The sequence below is a fragment of the Syngnathus leptorhynchus genome, chromosome 2, assembly GCF_054491065.1.
Source record: "Syngnathus leptorhynchus isolate UIUO chromosome 2, UIUO_Slep, whole genome shotgun sequence".
Taxonomy (NCBI): domain Eukaryota; kingdom Metazoa; phylum Chordata; class Actinopteri; order Syngnathiformes; family Syngnathidae; genus Syngnathus; species Syngnathus leptorhynchus.
Window position 1 is genome coordinate 19,534,052 of NC_141196.1, and position 21,310 is coordinate 19,555,361.

General features: G+C 39.9%; 1 protein-coding gene across 1 annotated transcript in view; it reads right to left on the reverse strand.

Annotated features, from left to right (window-relative positions):
* Positions 1–459: 459 nt before the first annotated feature.
* The window catches only part of psd2 (pleckstrin and Sec7 domain containing 2), a 31,329-nt gene continuing 10,478 nt past the window's right edge, over positions 460–21,310 (reverse strand). The window contains exons 3-15 of the mRNA XM_085905019.1: positions 20,199–20,963; positions 9,830–10,027; positions 9,255–9,335; positions 8,411–8,523; positions 7,631–7,689; positions 6,306–6,395; positions 6,178–6,221; positions 5,897–6,087; positions 5,680–5,750; positions 5,142–5,299; positions 4,922–5,066; positions 4,430–4,573; positions 460–3,587 (exon numbers count right to left, since the gene is read on the reverse strand). Of these exons, the coding sequence (XP_085761145.1) occupies positions 3,357–3,587; positions 4,430–4,573; positions 4,922–5,066; positions 5,142–5,299; positions 5,680–5,750; positions 5,897–6,087; positions 6,178–6,221; positions 6,306–6,395; positions 7,631–7,689; positions 8,411–8,523; positions 9,255–9,335; positions 9,830–10,027; positions 20,199–20,963 (2,290 nt within the window). The 3' untranslated portion in view covers positions 460–3,356. The remainder of the gene's footprint in view (positions 3,588–4,429; positions 4,574–4,921; positions 5,067–5,141; positions 5,300–5,679; positions 5,751–5,896; positions 6,088–6,177; positions 6,222–6,305; positions 6,396–7,630; positions 7,690–8,410; positions 8,524–9,254; positions 9,336–9,829; positions 10,028–20,198; positions 20,964–21,310) is intronic.

A 21,310-nucleotide genomic window follows, 5' to 3' on the forward strand; every position in this document is an offset into this window, starting at 1 on the left:
GACTCTAGAGGGAAAATGTGTAGGGTGTTTTAAATTAATTCATATAACTCAGGTCGACTCAACGTTACGGAATTTTAATCCTAAAGTCAGACTTTAGTGTGAACTATAGTAACCCATCCATCCATTTTCTATTATCAGTTTTTCTAATTCTTTGTTCTTTTATTTATTTTTTGGTCCTTTGTAATAAAGAAATATTTCTTCACAATGCAAGCTTAAACTAAAAAGAAGCTACTGAATGAGCAATGCTTATAATACGGGCTTCTTATTTCTTTCAAAATGATCTACTCAGAATAACTATATAATTGTTTTGTTGTATTGTGACATTAGCATTCTAACCACTTACTGCTAGTCAGGTCCATATTGCGATGCACTTTGTACACGTGAGGACATGTTTGCTAAATTCTTCTTACGAGGGGAGGTCTCTTTCCAGTGTTTGGATTATGAAACGAGAAATAATCATATTCTTCTAAAATGCCTTTAATATAGAGTACAAAGAAATATGTACAGTACATCAGTGATGTCAATGGCACCCAAACTGCAGAACACTGTTTTGGTGCCAATATTAGTAAATCACGACTACTATCTTCTCTATAAAACCTTATTTTATGAAGCACAGACTAAATATTCAGTAAATGTCTTTTACACTGTATGAACATCAGGGGAGCAGTTCAAATATACAAACTAAGCAAAATGACAGGTCTAACGCTGACATCAAAGTGCTGAAGTTGCCATTTTTTTAAATTAACATAACAATGTAACAACAATCAACAAAGACTTTGTCACAGTCCTATTTTACAGCACAGGCCTACCCTAACATTGGGAACATCGATTAGCACGACAGCCAAACTGACTACAAGGGCATGTCTGCGTTAAAAAAACAAAAAAAAGTTGTTTATCCCGATACAATACACCCTTCCACTTTAAGCTGGGATTCCAACTTTCCAGTGAAGTCCCTAAATGAATTTCCAACCTGTCCATTTAGCAAGAGGAGAGTGGGACACCATAGCAAAGATGTGACAGCTCATGAGGACATGGAAAAGCTCTGGCAAAAAGTCAACAAATGCCTCATTGAGGCTGGGTGAGGTGCTCTAAGCTCTACAGTTGTGTCATAAGCAAATTACTTCCAAACATGTTTGTGCATTTGTGTGGGATCAATAAGGTGCTCACAAACATTGGTACCATCACCACTCACTCTAGCCACCAATGTCCTCCTCATATTATGCAAGCTCCAAGAGAAGTAACCTTAATGTGATATTCTGGTAAATATATGCTGGAAGTCTGCTTTGCCTTCTGGGTCTTTCTGAGAAAACCTAACCGTTCGCTTCTTCGAAAACAAATTTTCAAACGCTCCAAGTGACCCATGTGGAGGATGTTTTGATGGATATTCCGCTGGTGGATTTGTTTTCCAGCCACTCTTCAAACACTTTGGTGTTTGTGCGCCAAATTGGAACAGTCCCGCTGGTACGCTTGTACACATGGGTCAAGGGCGTCAAAAATAAGATTTCACCAAAAAAAAAAAATCACAAGACTGAAAGATTTGGATTAGGATGATTTGTGCTGATTACTATGTCTCATTTGCAAAATGACTGCTTGATTTTTTTTTTTTTCCCCACCTAAAATGCCAGAAAGCACAAATACTTCATAGAGCGAATGACTCTGCTACATTAATGTCGTGTAAGCATTTTATAGGCAAAGTCAACCCATTGTCTTTACAATAATATGCCATTTGTGCCCCCACTGGTCTAAACATGGTTATTGCGTTGGTGGGATGTGTTTCAAAATTCACCACTTAACTCGACTTAAAATGACATCACAGTTGCCAGTTCTCAGGTGCCACCTTATCATAGCTCATCAGTTTTCTGAAGCTGAGCATCTGTGATGTCATTAGAAGTTAACAGCAAGTGGCAAAATGGCCGCCCACTGAGATCGATAAAACAGGTAATTAATTTATATTCCACAAGCAAAACATTCATCAAAACATTGTGTTTCAATTCGTTGGGCTGCACAGAACATATTATGACAAAGAAATTTGGGGGGTTGACTCAGCCTTTAAAAAAGATTATGTTAAAGGATGAGAATGTATACCTTTGTACACTGGTATGAATAAAGTGTATATTTTCAGCTTTAATTTAAGAGGTGAGGGGAAAAAGCAGAACAGCAATAGTCACGAATAATCTGGGCCATTGACAATTGAATTATTCTGATCATAATTCTTGAATGATAAACATTCTTTTGAGAAACTCCTTCAATTAAATCTAAAAGTTCAAACTTCAATCACAATAATTTCATGGACAATGAATCCTGTCAAAATACTACTGGACCTAATTGTACTCGGAAGTGTTGCCACTGATATTTTAGGGCTCAGTTCTAATTCTTTTGACACTTCTCTCCCAACTATTATCAATGCAGTCTTTCAAGACAAGAAAGCGATGAACATCACATAGTGCATTAATTCAGTCGCATGCTGATTTCCTCTTTGAAACGGTAGGAAGAAAAATAATATTGAAATATGTATTACTACTTAGGGGTAACGGCGGCTTAGAAATCACAGAGCGAGACATTTAGCAAGAGTCGGGTCTGTTTCAAGTCCTTTTTGATTCAAGTTCTCGTTGATGGTGTGCTCACTAGCTGGTGTCAAGGTGCCGTGAGTAAGGCACTCAACTCCGAGCTCCTCCGGCAAACAGTTCCATGAGGGTGTTGCTCTCTACGGGTGTGCAAGGAGACGGTTGTAAAAAGAGCGTGTTGACTCGCTGCAATAAAGAATTTTTGGAGAAAATTTTTTTAAATAAATAAATAAATATGTTTGACTTGGGAGGATCCTTCTGAGTTTTTGTTTTCTGTAACAGATTTGTAGTGTCACCTTTGCAAATCACACACCACCCCAAAATGTAGGTCCAAAGGTGAGTATGAAATGCAAAGGCCAAAATGCTACAGTAGTACCATATCCACTTTCTCTATGTCAGTCGCTGCCTGCAGGGACACCAGACAGAAGGAAGCAGACGTGCGTGAACGTCATTTTTGTCGTTGTCTGGCCTCATTCTCTCTGCTCGAAAGTAAACCCATATTTCAACTATAGACAAACCGCATCACGCCTGCCTTAAAAAAAAGAATACTGATGATGTAATAAATAGAGATCACGGTTGTGATCGTTTTCAATGTGCAACAGTACTGAGGTCGACGGAGGGTCTTCTATTGCTCGAGGAAACTTGATCACCGGGGTTGATAAATTCTCGGAAGGATTTTGATTTCATAAAAACGATAATCTGGCAACCCAATTACATGTTACATGACGCTGGTTTTGGCTTTGAGGGAGGTCATTTTTTTCGGGCAGTGGTCTTTGTGGTCCACTTCCCTCCTCAGCTCATCTGTCCCACGGCAGTGCCTCCAGCGCCTCTCCCGTTCAAGCCACTGTGAGCCTGGTTGATTGACGGTGAGGACTGCGTCTTCCGAAGGTGGTAATCGCGGCCGCCCAGGACACCCTCCATCATCAGGCCACCCAACACGCTGGCCTCAATCTTCTCCAGATCGTCTGTCTCAGTACGGATTTTGGCCCCAAGGAGGCTGATGTACGTCTCGTAGCGAGTCTTCTGCTCAGAATGTGAGAAGAATGGAGAGAGGTGGTTGATACAGGGATGGACGTCAACAATGCAAAAAATATGGAAAAAAAAAAAAAAACTCCAATGAGAAATAAATAATGACCTCCTCGAAAACTACACTATTGCTTTTGTTGTCAGGGCAAAGCCATGACTAATATGAAAACGTTGCTTTGGCGCCATCTTGTGACATTGGGTGCCAAGGACGTAAGGGCTAGCTTTGGTTGAAGGATAAATTTATCAGGCGAAAAAAAAAATCACAATATATTTGCCTGTGTCACCCACGTCTTTCTAAAAGTATTGTTATATTCTCTCTCCATATCTGCTACTAAATCCTTTGTTTTTGAGTATATCCATTAACACAGCATCTTTATAGCAGATATTCCTTAGGCAAAGGCAATTTGTCTCTCTTTTTTTTTTAATCCAACCATCCATCACGCATTTTCCGAACCACTTATTTGTGAAGTGAGTTGAGTTCTCTGTCAGAATCGAGCACTCATATATCAAATGATTGCTCACAAGCCAAAGCATAAAAATTGACCAAGCAACAGTTTGTATTTCAACAACTCTTAAGTCGGGTCATTAGTAAGTCAAGGTAGCAATACTAAAGAAATGGATTCTGTTATTTGTTATGAAATCAAATGATATCCTGTATAGTTGTAATGGGGTCAATCAAAAGCAAGTGTTACGAAAACAATTATCCAGCTTTTCTATTGGATCTCATTCCAAAGAAAAAAAGTGTATCCGATGTTGTGGTCAGTGAGTGAAAATCATAGACCTCATTGACGTCTGTCAAATAATCAACAGCATAACACGTTAGAAATGACCGAGTATACCTCATACGTGAGGTAGTGCTCTTTGAGCCGATACTCTTCCCACTCGCGGCTTTTGGGGTCAGATGAGGGCGGATTTTTTCGGTGCTCTTCCAGCTCCAGGCTCATCTGCTTCAGTTTGCTCTCGTGACTCAGCAGCTGCTCCTCCTGCACCAATCACATGTCAAGCAAACAACACAAGACCCACAAAACAGCCAATTAGATGGCTTTGCGCACAAATAGAAGATGTAAATGTATGGTGTGCAATAAAGGGCATGTGTGGAATTTTTTAATTAGGGATGTGCTATCATGTGCTTACATTGTACTGGGAATCTAAAATAAAGTTTAAATGACTCGTGTGTGTGTGTGTGTGTGTGTGTGTGCGTGTGTGTGTGTGTGTGTGTGTGTGTGTGTGTGTGTGTGTGTGTGTGTGTGTGTGTGTGTGTGTGTGTGTGTATGAGAGAAAAACGCTCTGTATACGCTGTATGCACATGCGATACTGTATAATGCATGCACCTGATTGAGTCTTGTCGATGAGGATGGAAGGATGGGTCGGCAAAAATTTTTCATGGAACCAATGGCAGCAGGGAAGGCTGGAGCAGAGAAAAGCGCTGCCACCAGGTTAATCCGAAAGATCCACGACATCATCTCTTCCTCGCCCCTAAAGAGAAAAAAAAATCATAAATAGCTGACTAGGGCTTAGGGAGAGGCAAATTAGTGTCCTCGGTTTACACACGGGGCCTGAAGAAGAAAAACTCTCCAGTCGGATGTTTTCAGCTTCAGTACGTTGGCTTTTTTGCTGTAATCGGTGGCGCGAGTAGCTAAAGCGTGGTGGATCCGCACCGCATTCTTCAGGTCCACCTCTGAAATGTCAGCATCTGGCTTATATTCATCCTGAAAGAGATCAATTGGAGGCCACGTTGGACGTTTTGAGGTCACATTAAAGAAATAAACATTTCAAAAACAACCGTGTTGTTTAAAATAAGCTTAACACTCAACAGTTCTTCAAACTCAGATCATTAGAACTACGAGGCAGATGTCCAAAGCTTTACTTAGAGTCCATATTTCCACATATTTCATCTATGTTGCAATAAAGCCTTATGACCAGGAGAGGGAGGCAAACACACTACAGTTGCCAGGCCAAAATGTCCTTCTGCCTCCCTCTCTCAAGCACGCACAGTCGAACCGCTGCACAGACTTCCACATCAATGACGCCATGTGGCGAGTGTGTGTGCGTTTCTATGGCAACAAAGAAAATGGACGGGATGCAGTACCTTTTGGAGATACAATATCATTCCCTTCAGAACCGCATAGAACTTCTTCCAACCACGGCGACCCCGAGGGGCTGGATTGCAGAAATGGGAGCGAGATTAGTCATAGATTGTCTCAATGATTCTCAATACTGAGTATATTTATACAAAATAAAGATAGGAGATTAAAAAAAAGACTGTAAAATCTGATGGGTCTGTCAATTCACATTTGTGTACTCACTCCGCTTGCCATCCATGTCAGCATGGCTTTTGCGAGTCAGCACTCCGTGTTTGTAGGTTACAGCATTGACGAGGATGGGAATGGCGATGAAAGGGTTATTGCTGTCCGTTACCCTGGCAACACGTTTACTGCCGCCCTCACAGTGCTCCTCCACCAGCTCTGACAGACTCTTCCTTAGCTCTTCTTCTTCACTGCACACGGCAAAAGAAAAACAAAAAAAAAAGATGAACGGGAGACGCATGTTGTAAAGTGATGTCTTTTCTTTTTGGAGCAAAACTCACACAGCCCACTCAAGCTTCTCGTTCTTGATTGAGTTATATAAGACCTGTGCAGGGAAGGCAGAACAAGAGTGTGACTAAATCTTACTGCAAGCATAAGACATGTTTTGAGGAGAAGGTGAGTGCTGTACCTTCAATAAGTCTTTGGGAAAGTCATTGCCATTGTTGAGGCCATCAAGATTACTGATAAACTGCTGGCAAGACATCTTCTTTCCAATATTCTGAGAAAAGAACAATCCATAACTGTGACGGTTAATTTTGTAATTTTATGTAAATGACGTAGAAGGTGACAAATCTACTAAAATGGCTTTGAAAGGGGCCGCGCTGAATGCAGGTTTACCTTTGTCCACTTGGTGGCATTGTTTCTCTCCCCAACGCTCATACTTTTTTTTTTTCATGCCATAATAATCACCAATACTTGTTTTTTCCGCACAATGTTTAGGTGAAGTGCATGACATTGAACTGCATTTATGAGTGACTGAGGATTATTTTACCCAAATATAATGGGAGACGCTATCTGTTGTGCTTTTGTTCTGTGAGGATGTAGCACAACTTCCCATAACTGATGTAAGGCTGTTTTTCAGAATGCAAACTAGAAAAGACTTTATTAAGAGCGCATCTGATGGTACCTCAGAGTCACGTACTACATTTGGCTTGGTCACTTCAAGAAATTAGTCATCAATTGTTGATTTCACACAATCACCACTATTTGTAAGGGGCAAAGAATCGATTCACAGATTAATATTCCAATGACTAGTGTAGCGATAACCTTTGCTATATTTTGTGATATTTTGTCCTTTTAACATATGCAGTATCCATTGGAGAACTGTGGATATTTTATATTGGAGTCATTTTGATGACAGCTACATTTGCTGACTGGGAACCTCAAGTAGCATCAGCACCAAATTTGGAACACGGGTTGAGAAACCAAAAGAAGCACGTTATAAGGACCAATTTGAGTGCGGGCACCAGAGGGATACTTACCACCTGCAGGGACAGAGAGAGGCCAGGAAACCGGATGTGGTGAGCAGGGGGGTGGCGGGGTTTGAAAGGGAAGAAAAGGAACCAAAAAGAGAGAAAGGATGTTAGTTAAAGGAAGGCTATTCACTACGCCAGTGTTTAGCAGGGGCAGGGTTGATGTGAGCAGTTGAGGGAACATGGACATTTGATGACTACCGATTGTGCTATGTAGTTCACATCACCATGCTCCAGTTAAAAATGAACACTTGAGACTATCTAAGGACAGGAGAGACAGAAACAGGTCAAAAAGTAGGCTGGGAGGCAAAGTAAGAGGAGAGTCAGAAAGGGGTGGGGGAGGAAGCGGACTTTAGAAGGAAAGAAAAATGGAGATGAAAAATAAGATATGCCATTGACGGCAAACTTTTGTTTTGTTAACATTTTGCAAATATGCGAGGTGATTAGAAAAGACGGAATCCATTACAATGTAAACACATACATGTCCATGTAGATCTGTGTTAAGCAGCATGAGAGCGCAGGTTAATGTGTGGGCTCCATCTGCAGAAGGATGACACACAAGGCTGAGGTCAACTTCATGTCACACACAAATGCGTTGCAATGTCAAGTCTTAATGTTAAAGCACTGCATTAAACTGTACATTCACCAGCCACAACATTAGGCACATCTGAATTGTATGGATAATATCCATTTATATTATTGCAGTGAGGTCAGGTTCCACTGCATACTGAACAGTGCTAATTTATATATTAGTACCTCATGAGAGGTACTGATTTTCCTTCAATTAATATTGAAATCACACATGAAATGTTCATTTTTGAATTTCTGTTAAATAGTGTATCATAAAGCTCTAGGACTGCGCTTTCAGGGAGCCTCAGATCCGATGGAGTTCTTTTGCTGCAACGCCGACGTGACCCAAAAACTGCACTTAAGTCGCTATAGTCACTAAAACATGCTATACTATAGAAACAATCAAAAAAAGAAAGAACGTTAAGTCATTGATAGTGCCTTCTTGTGCCACGTGAAAATTTATTTATGTGCCAGGCTGTTCATAGCCTTAAAATGTCGTATGTCATGACCATATTAAATCAGTGGCCCTCTAAAATTAGATTTGCATCCTAATATTGGACCCAGCGTATGTATACAGTTACTCTGTATAAATACACAGTACATAACCAAGTTATTCTAAGAGACAATGGTAAGGAATATCTTTTTCTGCTTAAATTCCGCAAATTCTAAAAAGCAACATCATTGCTCTGACCTTCAGAAGTGAGTGTTTGCAGATTGCAGTGGCAGAAACGTTTGGAGAAATGCACAAGGATTCTCTCTCTTTCCTGCGTCTCCCCCATCAACGGAAAGGCTTTTAAAAAGTTCCTGTCACACATAAAAGGGTAACTGCAGGTCAGAAGTCTGAGGTCACAGATACAGACAAGCATGTGTTTGGAAACAAGGCAAAGATGTCACGCATGATACTGTCAAAAATTTGAAATTGCATTTTCCGTCAAAATTGCATGTGACTACTGAGTCAAAATTCCAACACGACAGTACCGCTTAATACATTAAAGCACAAATTTTCTTAAAACATATGTATCTTTCGTATTCTGATTAACAGCTAGCACAAAATTACTCAGGCATTTATGTTAAACATATTTCATTCGCTCAAAATGAATGTTAATTCCTTCCATTCATCCATTTTCTATATAAACTATCTGCAACAACATTGTGGGTAAACTGGAGCCTTTCCCTTCTTTGGGTCCCGTACCAATTGAAAAACTGTAAACCAAATTTTTTTGGGAGCCATTTCAAATAAAAGCATCCATTTTACAGTGAAAAAAAAAATGTCACCGTTGGCAACAGTAGTCAAATATTCAGATAAGCTTCATGGTGCCGGCTTGACGACAGCATGTTGGAACACCAAGAGGTCAGCTCCAAGAAAGTGTTGCGCTTGCTAGCTGTCAGCTCTATGGGCAAACTTGAGTGAACAAGAAAGCTTAACAAGCACCACGCTAATACCTTGTGAACCGTGAATGTCACATCTACACGCTTGTGGACAAGCTCTTTCTTACTCTGACACACATGCCGTGTATAGCTGCTGTGTGGATTACCTTAAAGCCCGATCCAGTGACAAGCCAGAGAAGTCAAAGAAACTCAGGTATTCTGACGCCACCAACTGACTAAAGTCATTACTGCAGGAAAGCAGAAGGCAACAATGAATCAATGGCAAATATATCGAAATATCACACAGGCAGAGCACAAAAACATAGCGATGGTCGGCTTTCGGGCTAGTGAACTTAATTTGACCTTCTCTAAACTTTTTAATGCACTTGTCAAACTCTGCAGTCTTTCAGTGTGTTTTGCACAGCTTGCTGCTCTCAAGGAGATGAAAGACAAAATTTAATACACGCCTTTGCTCCTTGTGCATCTCCAAGTTCCATTAGAATTCATCCTGCTCTTCATGCTTTGACATTATGAGAGCAAGACAACATGTAACAAGTGATTAACAGTACCTCACCATTGTGAGGTCAACACAAGAAGCTTAGCGTGTCACAATGTCATCAGCAGATTGCTGGACATCTGCATGTAAACATTTAGAGAAGGTCAAATTAGGTTATCCTGAAAAGATAAAGTACATTTTAGGTTCATCTTTTTGTGAGTCGTACTCATGCTTGCATGTGCTTACTTTTTGCCCAGGTGTCTGGCCACATCGCAGCGCTTGAAGCCTTCAAGGTGATAAAGGCGCTTGGCGAGCCTTTTGGCAGCTTCGTAGTCTGCTCGGCAGCCATTGGCAAGGTTGTCGGTGCTACCGCGCTCCAAATGCTCCAGACTGCCCAACTCACACTCGTCTGAGTCAGACAGCACGTCTGTGAGGTTGGCGTCGCTGTTGGGAGGAGCACAAACACATTGATGAACAAAATGAAACACACAACCCATGAGTCCAGGTGAATGAAACCATTCCCAACCAATGCCCCTCTTTGCCAGTTTATCAGGCTGAGGCAGCTCTCATCTGCCTCCATCGCTCGTCTAAAACTTTTGTTTACAATACTTCACTACGATGAGGTAAATGTGGCTCTGGCACAAGAAGCACAAAGTGTTCTCTCTAGCCCTTCAAGTTGCCCCTGAGTTAAATAGCCTCAGCTGACCGGCTAAGTTGTCCATCTCTTGCTCACTGTGTGACACTATGTGACATTGAGGCAGAGTCGTCTCTGGATCCCTTTTTAGGACTGGATGTATTACTCACCCCTATTAGGAGCAGTTATGCAAGTTGGCAAAACAGTAGAAGTTTCTGTGATGTGAAAATAAATATTTGTTTAGCAACCAGGCAAAATTTGAATGATTTAAAAAAAAGAAAATGGTCAAGATGATAAAATGAGGCTTTAAAATCATAAAAAAAACAAGCTTTTGTCTTTGCTCTCAAACACATTGAAATTACAAGATGGCCGTGCGGCTAACTAACTACAGTAGTCACGAGCTAATGGGCTTCACAGCGTCACTTATTCATTCGCTTGGTGTTGTGTCAGCGTGGTGTAGGTCCACATGGCGCAGACACTTTAGGGAAAGTCCACCATTTATTAAACTCTGCATGTTTCAGCCTGCAATATACACTTCATGAGAAATATTTCAGCAAAGACTCATGCCAGACTACAAATGGTGTCACTAGCCACTGTATTAGCCGAAAAAAATGATGAAAATTGAAACAGTGAAAAGCAGTTAACGCTGGATCTTCAAAATTTTGTAGTTGTCATTGTTTGGACATGTAACGTATGATGGGTTTGGAAATGAAGCTCACTTAACAATGTGCGTAAACATGCATCCTTTTAACTTACAAATTGTGAAGTTTAGAATGTAATCATGCACATATATTATGTATGTATAGTAGCATGTAGATGTCATGGCAAGATTTAACAACAAGCACAGCTATAATTATCATCGCAAACATCAAACGAGAATATGTCCTAAACTGTAAAAGTATCAACTTGACCATTTATTATGCTTCATTAAGATCACGTGACAGTCATCAACCTTGTATCGATGCAAATGTTGGTACTTCTCACAATAATAATCCTGTGACACGCTTTAAACAGATATCGCATGACAAGTCTTCACAAACTGACAAGTTGCATTCTTTGAAGGCATCAAGAAAACTACCTACATGAATGATACAAAATAATCTCACTTTGGTTTGAGTAAAACACAGAATTTTAAAATGTAAGAGGCATTTCACAACATAAGGTCCCATTCCTATTTTCCTCCATCACTCCAAATGGCATTTATTCATCTCCTCAGGGTGAGCAGCAGTGTGGCATGTCAGCATTCCCGCCAGATCGTTTGTTTTTGCATAATCAGATCAACCCGATTGAATTACCCTAACAAATTCGATACATTACTAGCCATTAGCGTTTAGGATTTGCCAGATACCATGGATACAGCAAAATCCAAGGACTGTGTGCTACATGAAGTTGTAAGGGCTGCCAGCCTCAATTGTGCAGCGATTCAAAACATCCTAAACTGCCATATAAATAGAGACTAACAGAAGAATAAGCCACAAACTTGTCATACACAAAACAAACATTTCCATTTTACATGCTGCAGGCTACAGAAGCTGACTAAGCCTTTGCCGTGACCCCATCCGAACCCCCCTAACAATTTACTACACCCAAGGTTATATATCTTTTTCTTGGCTGATTAAACAAGACCTTAATTATTTCCATAATGCCCATGCACCTTGAACTATTTAAAAGCATGCTTGGAGCCACTGTCCTCAACAAAAACAACTCCCAGATTCACATCAATCCAGCAAGCATAAGTAAACAAGACATTGATGTTCACTACTCAGTATTAAAGTACAGTTTGTTATCTGCCCAAAATTCCTTTCAAGTAGAGGGTTCTAAGCTCATCCTTAGGGACAGGGTGGGCAGCTGTCATATCCGGTAGTGTGAAACCATTAGAACAGATATGTGCGCAAGGGCAACCAATGGAGTTGGTCAGGGAGGTGTGGGGTGATCTGATTAAGATGCTTCCTGTAGAGCAGGGGTGATGACTGTCGACTCAGAAAATGTGATCATTTATTCAGATGACACATGTCTGCAAATAATGCGACACAAAATGGAAGCTATGTAGACGATAGCAAGACAGTATTTTGTTGTTGTATATTTGTTTAGTTGCTATATATCTATTCACTGGAGAGCGCCAGTTTGTCTTAAAATGTTTGCGTCAGTGATAGAGATACAGTGAGCATGATGGTGCATGCCAGTGACTCACCTAATCTCTTTGGTGGTGCACGAACACCTTAGTTGTCTGCCTCCAAGGTATGTTTATTCGTGTGTGTGTGTGTGTGTGTGTGTGTGTGTGTGTGTGTGTGTGTGTGTGTGTGTGTGTGTGTGTGTGTGTGTGTGTGTGTGTGTGTGTGTGTGTGTGTGTGTGTGAGCAAGAGTGGCACAGTAAGTGATCGCAGTGAGGCGTCATCAAAAATGTTGAAATTGTGGCATTTCATTGTTTAAGTGTGGTTCACAGTGCATAACAGAGAAAACAGCTGATGAGGATTGCAAATATGATTTCTTTAAAAAAAAAAAAGAAAAAAAACTTTTGCAATGTGTACTGTCTACTATTGGAGCGGCTTTTTAAATACTGCAACGTTTGCTCACATTGATTTCTCGTATTGTTGACCACGGCACGGGTCAGAGAACGTTCATGAAGATAACCAAAGGGAGAAAAAGAACATATTTTAATAGGTTGAAGAGACTATTTTAGGTAAAGAAACTTCAGATCGGTGCAGGACAAAGTAATTATAATTTCATGGCAAAAATAATGACATTTCAAGATGGGTTTTTTTTTACCCACGATCGTGTTCGATTACCGGACTGCTCACTATTGGCTAAAACGCTAAAATGATTCAAATATGCACAATTAGTTATGTTTATTAAATATTACGGGCTTGACAGTGATTTCCCTTTTTCCTATGCAACGCCGGCCGGTTCACTCTTTCCACTTTGCCACGCTGGAAAATCGCTTATTCCACAGTAAAAGCTTCCATTGAACTCGAAATAAAAAATAAAAAAAAGATTCAACTTACAGGAGTTCCAGCAAAAAATCGAAATGAGCATCATATTCCTCCTTCCACATCGTTTCAGATCTGGGAAATGACTGGTTAAAGACGCGATGTCAGACCGACACATCATCCGTCTCTCGCTCTAATCTGCATAGGTCCGGTTGGTTATTTTACTCCGAGCCAAATCCGAATGTTAGTGGAATGAAGCGGAAGTCCGCTCTCATATAAATCCAGCCAACAAAATGATACGTTGCTGTATTATTCCGCCATACTACCAACCAAAGTTGGACTTTTTCCTAGAAGTTTTCTTGCCTGTCTGAAAAACTCCACGGCAGAAGAGGATGTAGGGGCGGAGCAGAACAGAGCACCGCGGAGACTTTTCCTGAGGCAAGGTCTGATCCTTCTGGTTCTGTGTACAATGGCTCCTGCCCAATTTCCTCTGAAGCTGCACATCAGTTCAAGAGACGTGCACATCCTGGATTTGGGACCATGTCGTTTATGAACAGTCCATTAACGCATTGTTATTGTTTGCGTCTGTTTGCGTTTTTAATGGGTTTAAATTGTGAAGCCCTTTGAGACTTGTCTGTAATTAAGGGCTGTAAAATAAACTTGACTTGTACTGTATTTGCAATGTAGTACACACATTGCTAAAACAAAAATAAAAACGGTGGGGCCAAGTGAGTAAATGTGGCAATGTCACAGTGCAGTGAGCAGAATATTAGATTTGGAATTTTACCGATTCATAACATTTTTTATTTCCCCATTTTCCATCACTGACAACTCACCTAATCGCTGTTTTTATGCCTAGGATGAAGTCCTGTCTACTGTCTAGTGTCAATTGCTTTGATGCCATCTTCTGGTAATATTGTCTCAATGAACTATTTTAAAGTTAGGGGAGGATCTTCATTTTGACTGGCCCGAAAATGGAATAAGCGGCCATTAGGAAGCAGCCAGAAGGCCAACACAAATCGTGAAACAACTGGTTTGTGTTGGGTGTTTGTACGTATAACATGTCACAAGTCATTCACTACAATAAAAATGACAAATAGGTGCAATTGCAATGTGTTTACCAGATTAGCCAACATTGAGCCTCATTTCTTCATTTTAAATTTTCTGTGACCCTGGATGCCCTGTGGCATCATCATGCTGCCTCAGGTCAGTGTTTGGTACCCCCACCGTTTGTCTCTAAAACATCATGGACCTGGCCACCACAGGTCTAGGAGTAAATTGTGATCTTCATTTTGTGACTTTCCTGCCATTTTCACATGGATGCAGTACTCTTAGATAACTGAATACTTTGCCAGAATTAATTTATATTAGTTGATTATATATTGTTTGCATTATTAATTGTATTGATTGCACGTGTAAAATGATAATGCAATGGGCATAATGAAATGTAAACAAATTGATTGATACGAATTCTGTGCTTTTGTGTAACTGACTGTTGATTAACCATGTGGGAAACACATTCTTTGCAACAGGATATGGGGATTTATACTATATGATATGAATATAACATTTGAAATGATTGGTTATTTTTCCACAATCAAGAAATGAAATGTTGCAAATGCTGATCTCTAGTACAAAAATATTTGTACATGACGAAATGTAAATGTCAAACCACAGCAGCCACAAAATAGGAAAACATCATGACACACTATTGCATGCCTTCCTTCCTCTTTCGGATTATGTGGAATGAAGGAAAAATAGAAGCTGATGACAGAAAAGCAGCTGGAAGGTCAGGAATATAGCAGAAGATAAGAATAGAGATTCAACAATGGTGGATTGTTCAATGGGATTTATACAGAGTAGCAATCTGTTTCATGAATACTGTGGGCGTACACATCAACACCAGAATATATTTTTTTGAAGCACAACCTTTGATCAGTTTGTAAACAAAGTTCCATGACTCATGGATAACCTTTGTCATTTGCTCAAGTCTTTCATAAACAGAGTACAGACAGCACAGATGTGATTTTCTCATGGCAGCTAACACAGGGGATGACGTAGCGGCTTGCTAATGGCACCATTAGTGAATTAAAAAAAAACTTTCTGCTATTGGAACACAATGAAAATGAAAACACTTAAAAAATGAACACTACTAATTAAAAATATTTGTTTAGAAAATAACAAATAAAAACTATAACTGATTAAAGTATAACAAAAACATCCCTCGTACTTGTCTTTGTCAATTAATATCATATATAAGGCTTCAGGGTGCGTTTTAAGTGTATTTGTTTCAGTATTGTCAAATAGTAATTTGAAAAGTGTAGCTCACAGAATACTTGGTGACCTTTTGTTTCATTATATTTATCTTGAATTTGACAAAGACTACTAAAAAAACTAAAACAAATATTAAAAAATGATCAAACCTAGACTAAAATTTAGCTTTTTCATAAAAACAAAAACAAAACAAGCTTGCTCTACAAACTAATTAAAACTAAATAAATGTTTAAAAAAAAAAAAGTAGAAATGAAATGTAGCCATAATGAAAAATCTAAAAACTATTATGACCCTGGCTAGTTTGCTAAAGTTAATTATTTTAGCCAGAGGACAAAAAGTGCCTCAACAAAGAACTACAGTGGCCTTTTAAGGACAAAAGAATAGAGATTACAAATTACTGTAATTTCCTTCATTTTATTTGTAACCTAGTTTTCCTGCCCAGGGTTGCAAGGATTGCTGCATACAGTCTCATCTGATTTATAAAAATGCGTACTACGAATTAGCATGAAAACTAAATAGGCAGACCACCCACTTTTTGATTCACACAGTCAGTGAATGGAATTTTATAATCCAGGGGTGTCAAACCCATTTTTGTGGCGGGCCGCATCATAGTCATAGTTTCCCTCAGAGGGCTTGTCTTCTATACATATACATACAGTATAGGCTACACAACAAACTGATAACTATTTTTGAAATTAGATGACAAGTAAAACATTTTCAAATTTTTTAAAAAGATGAATGGTAATAAAGATTGCTAGCAATGTCTATATTCTTAAAGTGAAGACAATTTGTTATTTGAGTAATGACACAATGTCAATGCAAAATTTGTCTTCGTGGCCCGCATAAAATGATGCGGCGGGCCGTATTCGGCCCCCGGGCATTGAGTTTGACACTTACACTATCATCCATTGTATTCACTGATAAATACATCAAAAATAAAAACCTCTTTGGTTGCAATAAATTTTGTGAGTGTATTGCAAAGACAAAAACGGAATGCTAAAAGGAAGACACGATTCTTTTGTAAATTTTGACTCATCAGAAGCCAGACACAAAGAGAGAAGCGTGTGTGGAAGAAGCACAAAAGTCACGCAAACCTGTTATTGTTACAGTGAGACTTTGCAGTCTGTGTGTGAAACACACAGACTGCAGCTAAAAATAGACAGGAATAAATCTGTTGGTGCTAAAATGATTCAGCGACAGTGTGTGTGAGTCTGTGGGGAGAATGCAGTAGAATTTGTGTGCATGTGTGTGAGTGCGTGTATACACGTTTGTGTGTCTATATCAGTACCACAGAACCAAGAGGGGATAATCTGCAGGATGGTTTTACCACGCTATAGAATCACATTCAAGGTTTTATTTCAGCGCTGTCATGCATATGTGAGTGGGTGAGTGTATGCTTGAAAACAGAAAGACTCAGCACATACAGAGGTTCCATAATTGTGTCACTATTGAGTTTTTTTTGCACATGCACTGCAAATATGTGCCTCGTGTGATTGGCATAGCAATACATGTAGGAGATTAGGACTGCCTCTCTGATATGGAATCAAATGTGCTTGGCATTTATCTGCTGTGCATAAGCTTAGATCTGGTCGGACTGAACGCAAGGGGGGTGGGGGTGGGGGACACACTTGCAGCATGTTTCCCACACAGACGCACTGTGAAAGGCGTGCTTGCATGGAAATGTGCAGCCACAGATGCTGTACACATGCAAATGAGTAAACCACATCAACATCTACAGGTGCATAGTCGCTGTTTGTGCAATGGATTTCTGAGTTTATTGTAGTGTCTTACTTTTGTCCCTCATGTTAAGCATTTCAATAAGTTGTGTTGTTTTTAATTACACATCTGTTGGCTACATTCTCATCTCAGTCTGAACTTTTAGTTTCCTGGATCAACCTTGAAATGTTCCCATGTGTTCAAAAGCTCACTCCAATACATCTGCAATTCTTACAAGTGTTTTAGATATGCTCGGGGGTCCTGTTGTTTACTTTACTGCATGGAGCCTGGTAATAGCAATTAATATAGGCAAGAAGGGAACTGCGGTGCCTGCCAGTACTGGTTTTGCAAAAAAAAAATCCTTCCTTGTTCTCATCGGCGTTGCATACTCGTGCATATTTGGTACCAATAGCGGTTGTAAGCGCTGATCTACATGAAATTGTGTTATTTCCAAACACGCGTGCTATGAAGTCTTTTATGAATGATCTTAATGTACAATAAATATCACATGCTTGCTGTTAAATTATACAGTTATAATTCAGTGGTTATCATTGAGGCGCATGCCAATTAAGTCAGTAAAGATTAATTGCATGTTTTTTTTTTTATTCTGAATCACTGAGACAATCAGTTTGGACGGTTCTACTCTAAACTTCTATAGATGGACTTCACCTCAATAAAGACAACTTATCTTGGTGACCCTGGGTGGGTGCCAGACTATCCAAAGGGGAGGGGGAGATCGGTACCAAAAAAGAGGACACAAGTGGATACATTATTGGGGAAATATTTGCTTTTTCTCACATCTGCTCTACAGATGATGTGAGTCACACAAAAGAAAGATGCCAAAATTTTCATTAGGGTTTTAAATTCCACAAAAGAAGACTGACTTCAAGAAACATGTTAAAAAGGTTCTTAATAGTCCACCGTCAATAACGGGAAAAAAATCACTAACTTGTACTATATTAGCTGGCAGAGTTACACCCTCTTTGATTTCCCAAAAACATTTGTCGAATAGACATCAGTGACTGGTTCATTACAAAAAAAAGACCGTCTTTAAAAGAAACCTAGCCCACCAGATGTCTCCACTCTAATTTTAATTGATAAAATGTGTAGCGAGGCTGCCCGCACAGAGGGGCTGTAATCTCTCTCTCTCTCTCTCTCTCTCTCTCTCTCTCTCTCTCTCTCTCTCTCTCTCTCTCTCTCTCTCTCTCTCTCTCTCTCTCTCTCACTCACAAACACACACACACACACACACACACACACACACTAAGTAAGAGCCTGCCTGCTGCTAGCTGGAGGAAAGCTGAAGACGATGATGTCATTGGTATAAACAATAGCTCTTTCAGTTTGGCACTGGTGGTCAGGAAGCAAGCCTGTGCCTAAAGCACAACATCTGTAGATGGTGGGATTGGACCCACATCATCTTATCAAAGCTTACTGAGCTGCGGAAACACCGGGAAAGCCTGGAAAACAAATCCCCGCAGTTAGCAGAGGAGATCATGTCAGAGGTCTGCACATCTATTTGGCATTCCAGTCGATTTGTAACTGTAGAAACGCTAGTGGGGGCAGTGCAAGGGACGAATGTGTCTAGGCAAACTAAACAGCCGTTCTACCATAGTTCAGGTTACATGGCTTTCCTCATATGGTTCCTGTTACCACCGCCCCCATTCAGTAGCACTCATCTGTGTTAGTTAGCCATGGTTACTACTAAAGTAATCCTTGGGGTGGGTAAAAAGATTTGATACATGCATCCGTTGAATCACATGTCACAGACAATGTTAAAGGAACATGAGTGTGAAGTGATCTGAAGTGATCAATATCATACTCTTAGATATTTGTCAGTGTTAAATGCAGTCAGAGGCATTAAAAGCTCATCAAACACTTAAAATTTGCACAGTTCACCGTTTTTTTCAAATTTTCCCATTGTGGACTTACAAGATGCAAACATGCCTTTTTAATCTATTCACTGTCCTTTCCAAAAAAAAAAAAAAAAAAGAAAGATGCCCGCAGCTTCTACAAATTAGGCCCAAGGACAACACGAGTAGACCACAAGTCTGTTCTGAAAATAGGTCACCAGTGATGGGACACTGTGACAAAGAGGAATTCAAATAGATAAACAGTATTAAGATTTATAATGTCAACATGGTACGCCATGGTACCAAGAAGAATTCAAATAGATAAGAACATTAAGATTTATAACCTTAACATGGTACCCGTTTGTTCTATACCAAATATTCTATATTTTGTTGAAAGATAAAAAATATTGTGTTGTTACGAATTATTTCTTAAATTTAAATTGGAGTAACAACAAATAACAGATGTCTGTTCCTCCAGCTGAATCACCTCCCTGCTGCCCATGCAGCCTCACGCCATCTGCTGGTTTAGTCAATGTCATAGCAATGGTCAGGATCTCAATGACGTGTCTGTTTTCAACTGGACATATGGTGAAATCTTCCATCATTAAATTGATCATTCATGAATCGATCCCACCCTGCCCGCATACAAGTCTGGCAAGTGTATCCTAAATATTTTTATTTTAAAATAACAAATTTTATCAATTTAGTTTGGTCCAAAAGGAACTTAAAAGGAAACTAAACAAGAAAACAAAATGAACTATAATTAGTTTTTCAAAGAAATTGTCTTAATATTTTTAGTTTTCTAATTTGGCACCAAAAATGAATGATCGTTAGAATAATCTTGATTTCACTTATTACCAAAATAATCGTGATTAATATTTTTTTATTTATGTTCACCCTTACATCTTGCATTGTTCATGTATATTGTTGTTTTCAATAAAGTTTCCATTTGCAAACTAACTGAACTGAACAAAACGTGAGACACTTTTGACATTTTTCTTCACCAGCAGGTAAAGAGAGAGAGAGATAAAGAGAGAGAGTCTTATATTTAGAAAGATGAGAGAGGCTGATTATTAAAAAAAAAATAAAACACACATCTATCACTGTCCGTGAAATGTCATGTTTCATTAGCCTGAAGCAAAATGTGGGTTGCACCGCAGTTCTACCTCCACATAACAGTACAAACGATACAAACCAGACTGTCTTCTTACCTGACAGAGTTGTGCATGGCTCCACAAGTTTCCATGGCATCCTGGGAGTCAGTATGGTATCCATTCGGGATGGCCCAGCGTCCAGGCTGACTCAGAACAAACTCTGACCTGCTTCCTGGTATGGTGGTCCTTAGCGGGCTTCCTCTTACTCCTGCCGCAGCCCCAGCTCCACCTCGAGTACCATCCCCTTCCCTGTGTTTTTCGGTTGGAGCATCTGGTCCAGCCTCAGCCCCTTCCTGCTCTTGAACAGTTGCCAGCTCCAGCTCAAGAGGCTCAGGCCCCTGTAGGAGAGCCCTCTGTTGGATGAGCGGTGTCAGCGGCGCTTCAAAGCTAACGCAGCTGTCAGTCTCGTCGGTGAGCGACAGCACGTCTAGAGAGTCCAAACTGCTGTAACAGGTCCCGCCTCTCAGCAAGGCAGACTCCACGATGCGCTCAAATGTGGAGCTGAAGCCATCTCTGTTGTCCACCTGACCTTTCTGTCGCTCTTCTTCCAAGCCCGTCTCCTGTTCGTTCTCATCTTCCTCTCGCACCTGCTCAACAATCTGCTCAAACGCTGAGCTGAAACTGTCCTGGTTTCTTCTCGCACCTCCTTCTTTTGGCACATCCTCCTCCTCCTCCTCCTCCACTTCTGTGTCAGCTTGTTCCACAGTGGTTTCAAAGTCAGAGCTAAAAGTGTCTAAGTGTATATGAGGCCCACCCTCGCATCCTTCATACTCCCCTTCACCACCTTCATCCTCTTTATTCCCATTTATGCCATTCACTAATCTGCAAAAAAAAAATGAAGAAGAGAAAAACGTGATTTCAACATAAGGCAAACCAGATTACGAATTTTATCGTCAGGAAACGTACATGTGATATTGCAGCTTGAAAAGCTGCAAAATATTGCAGCTTGAAAAACTGAAAACATTGTTGTTGGCTTTTTTTTAATAGAACTATATAGATACAATTTTACTGCTAAAAATGTTCAGCATGAACCATTCAGCAGATACAAAATTAAGGGTCCCGGTACAGTTTGACGAGGTCCAAAACATTTTTTCAAATTTCCTAACAGTGCCAGGTTTTTATTGACTTAGTTACTGATCCAATTTAATCATATTTCCATAAAGTAGTTT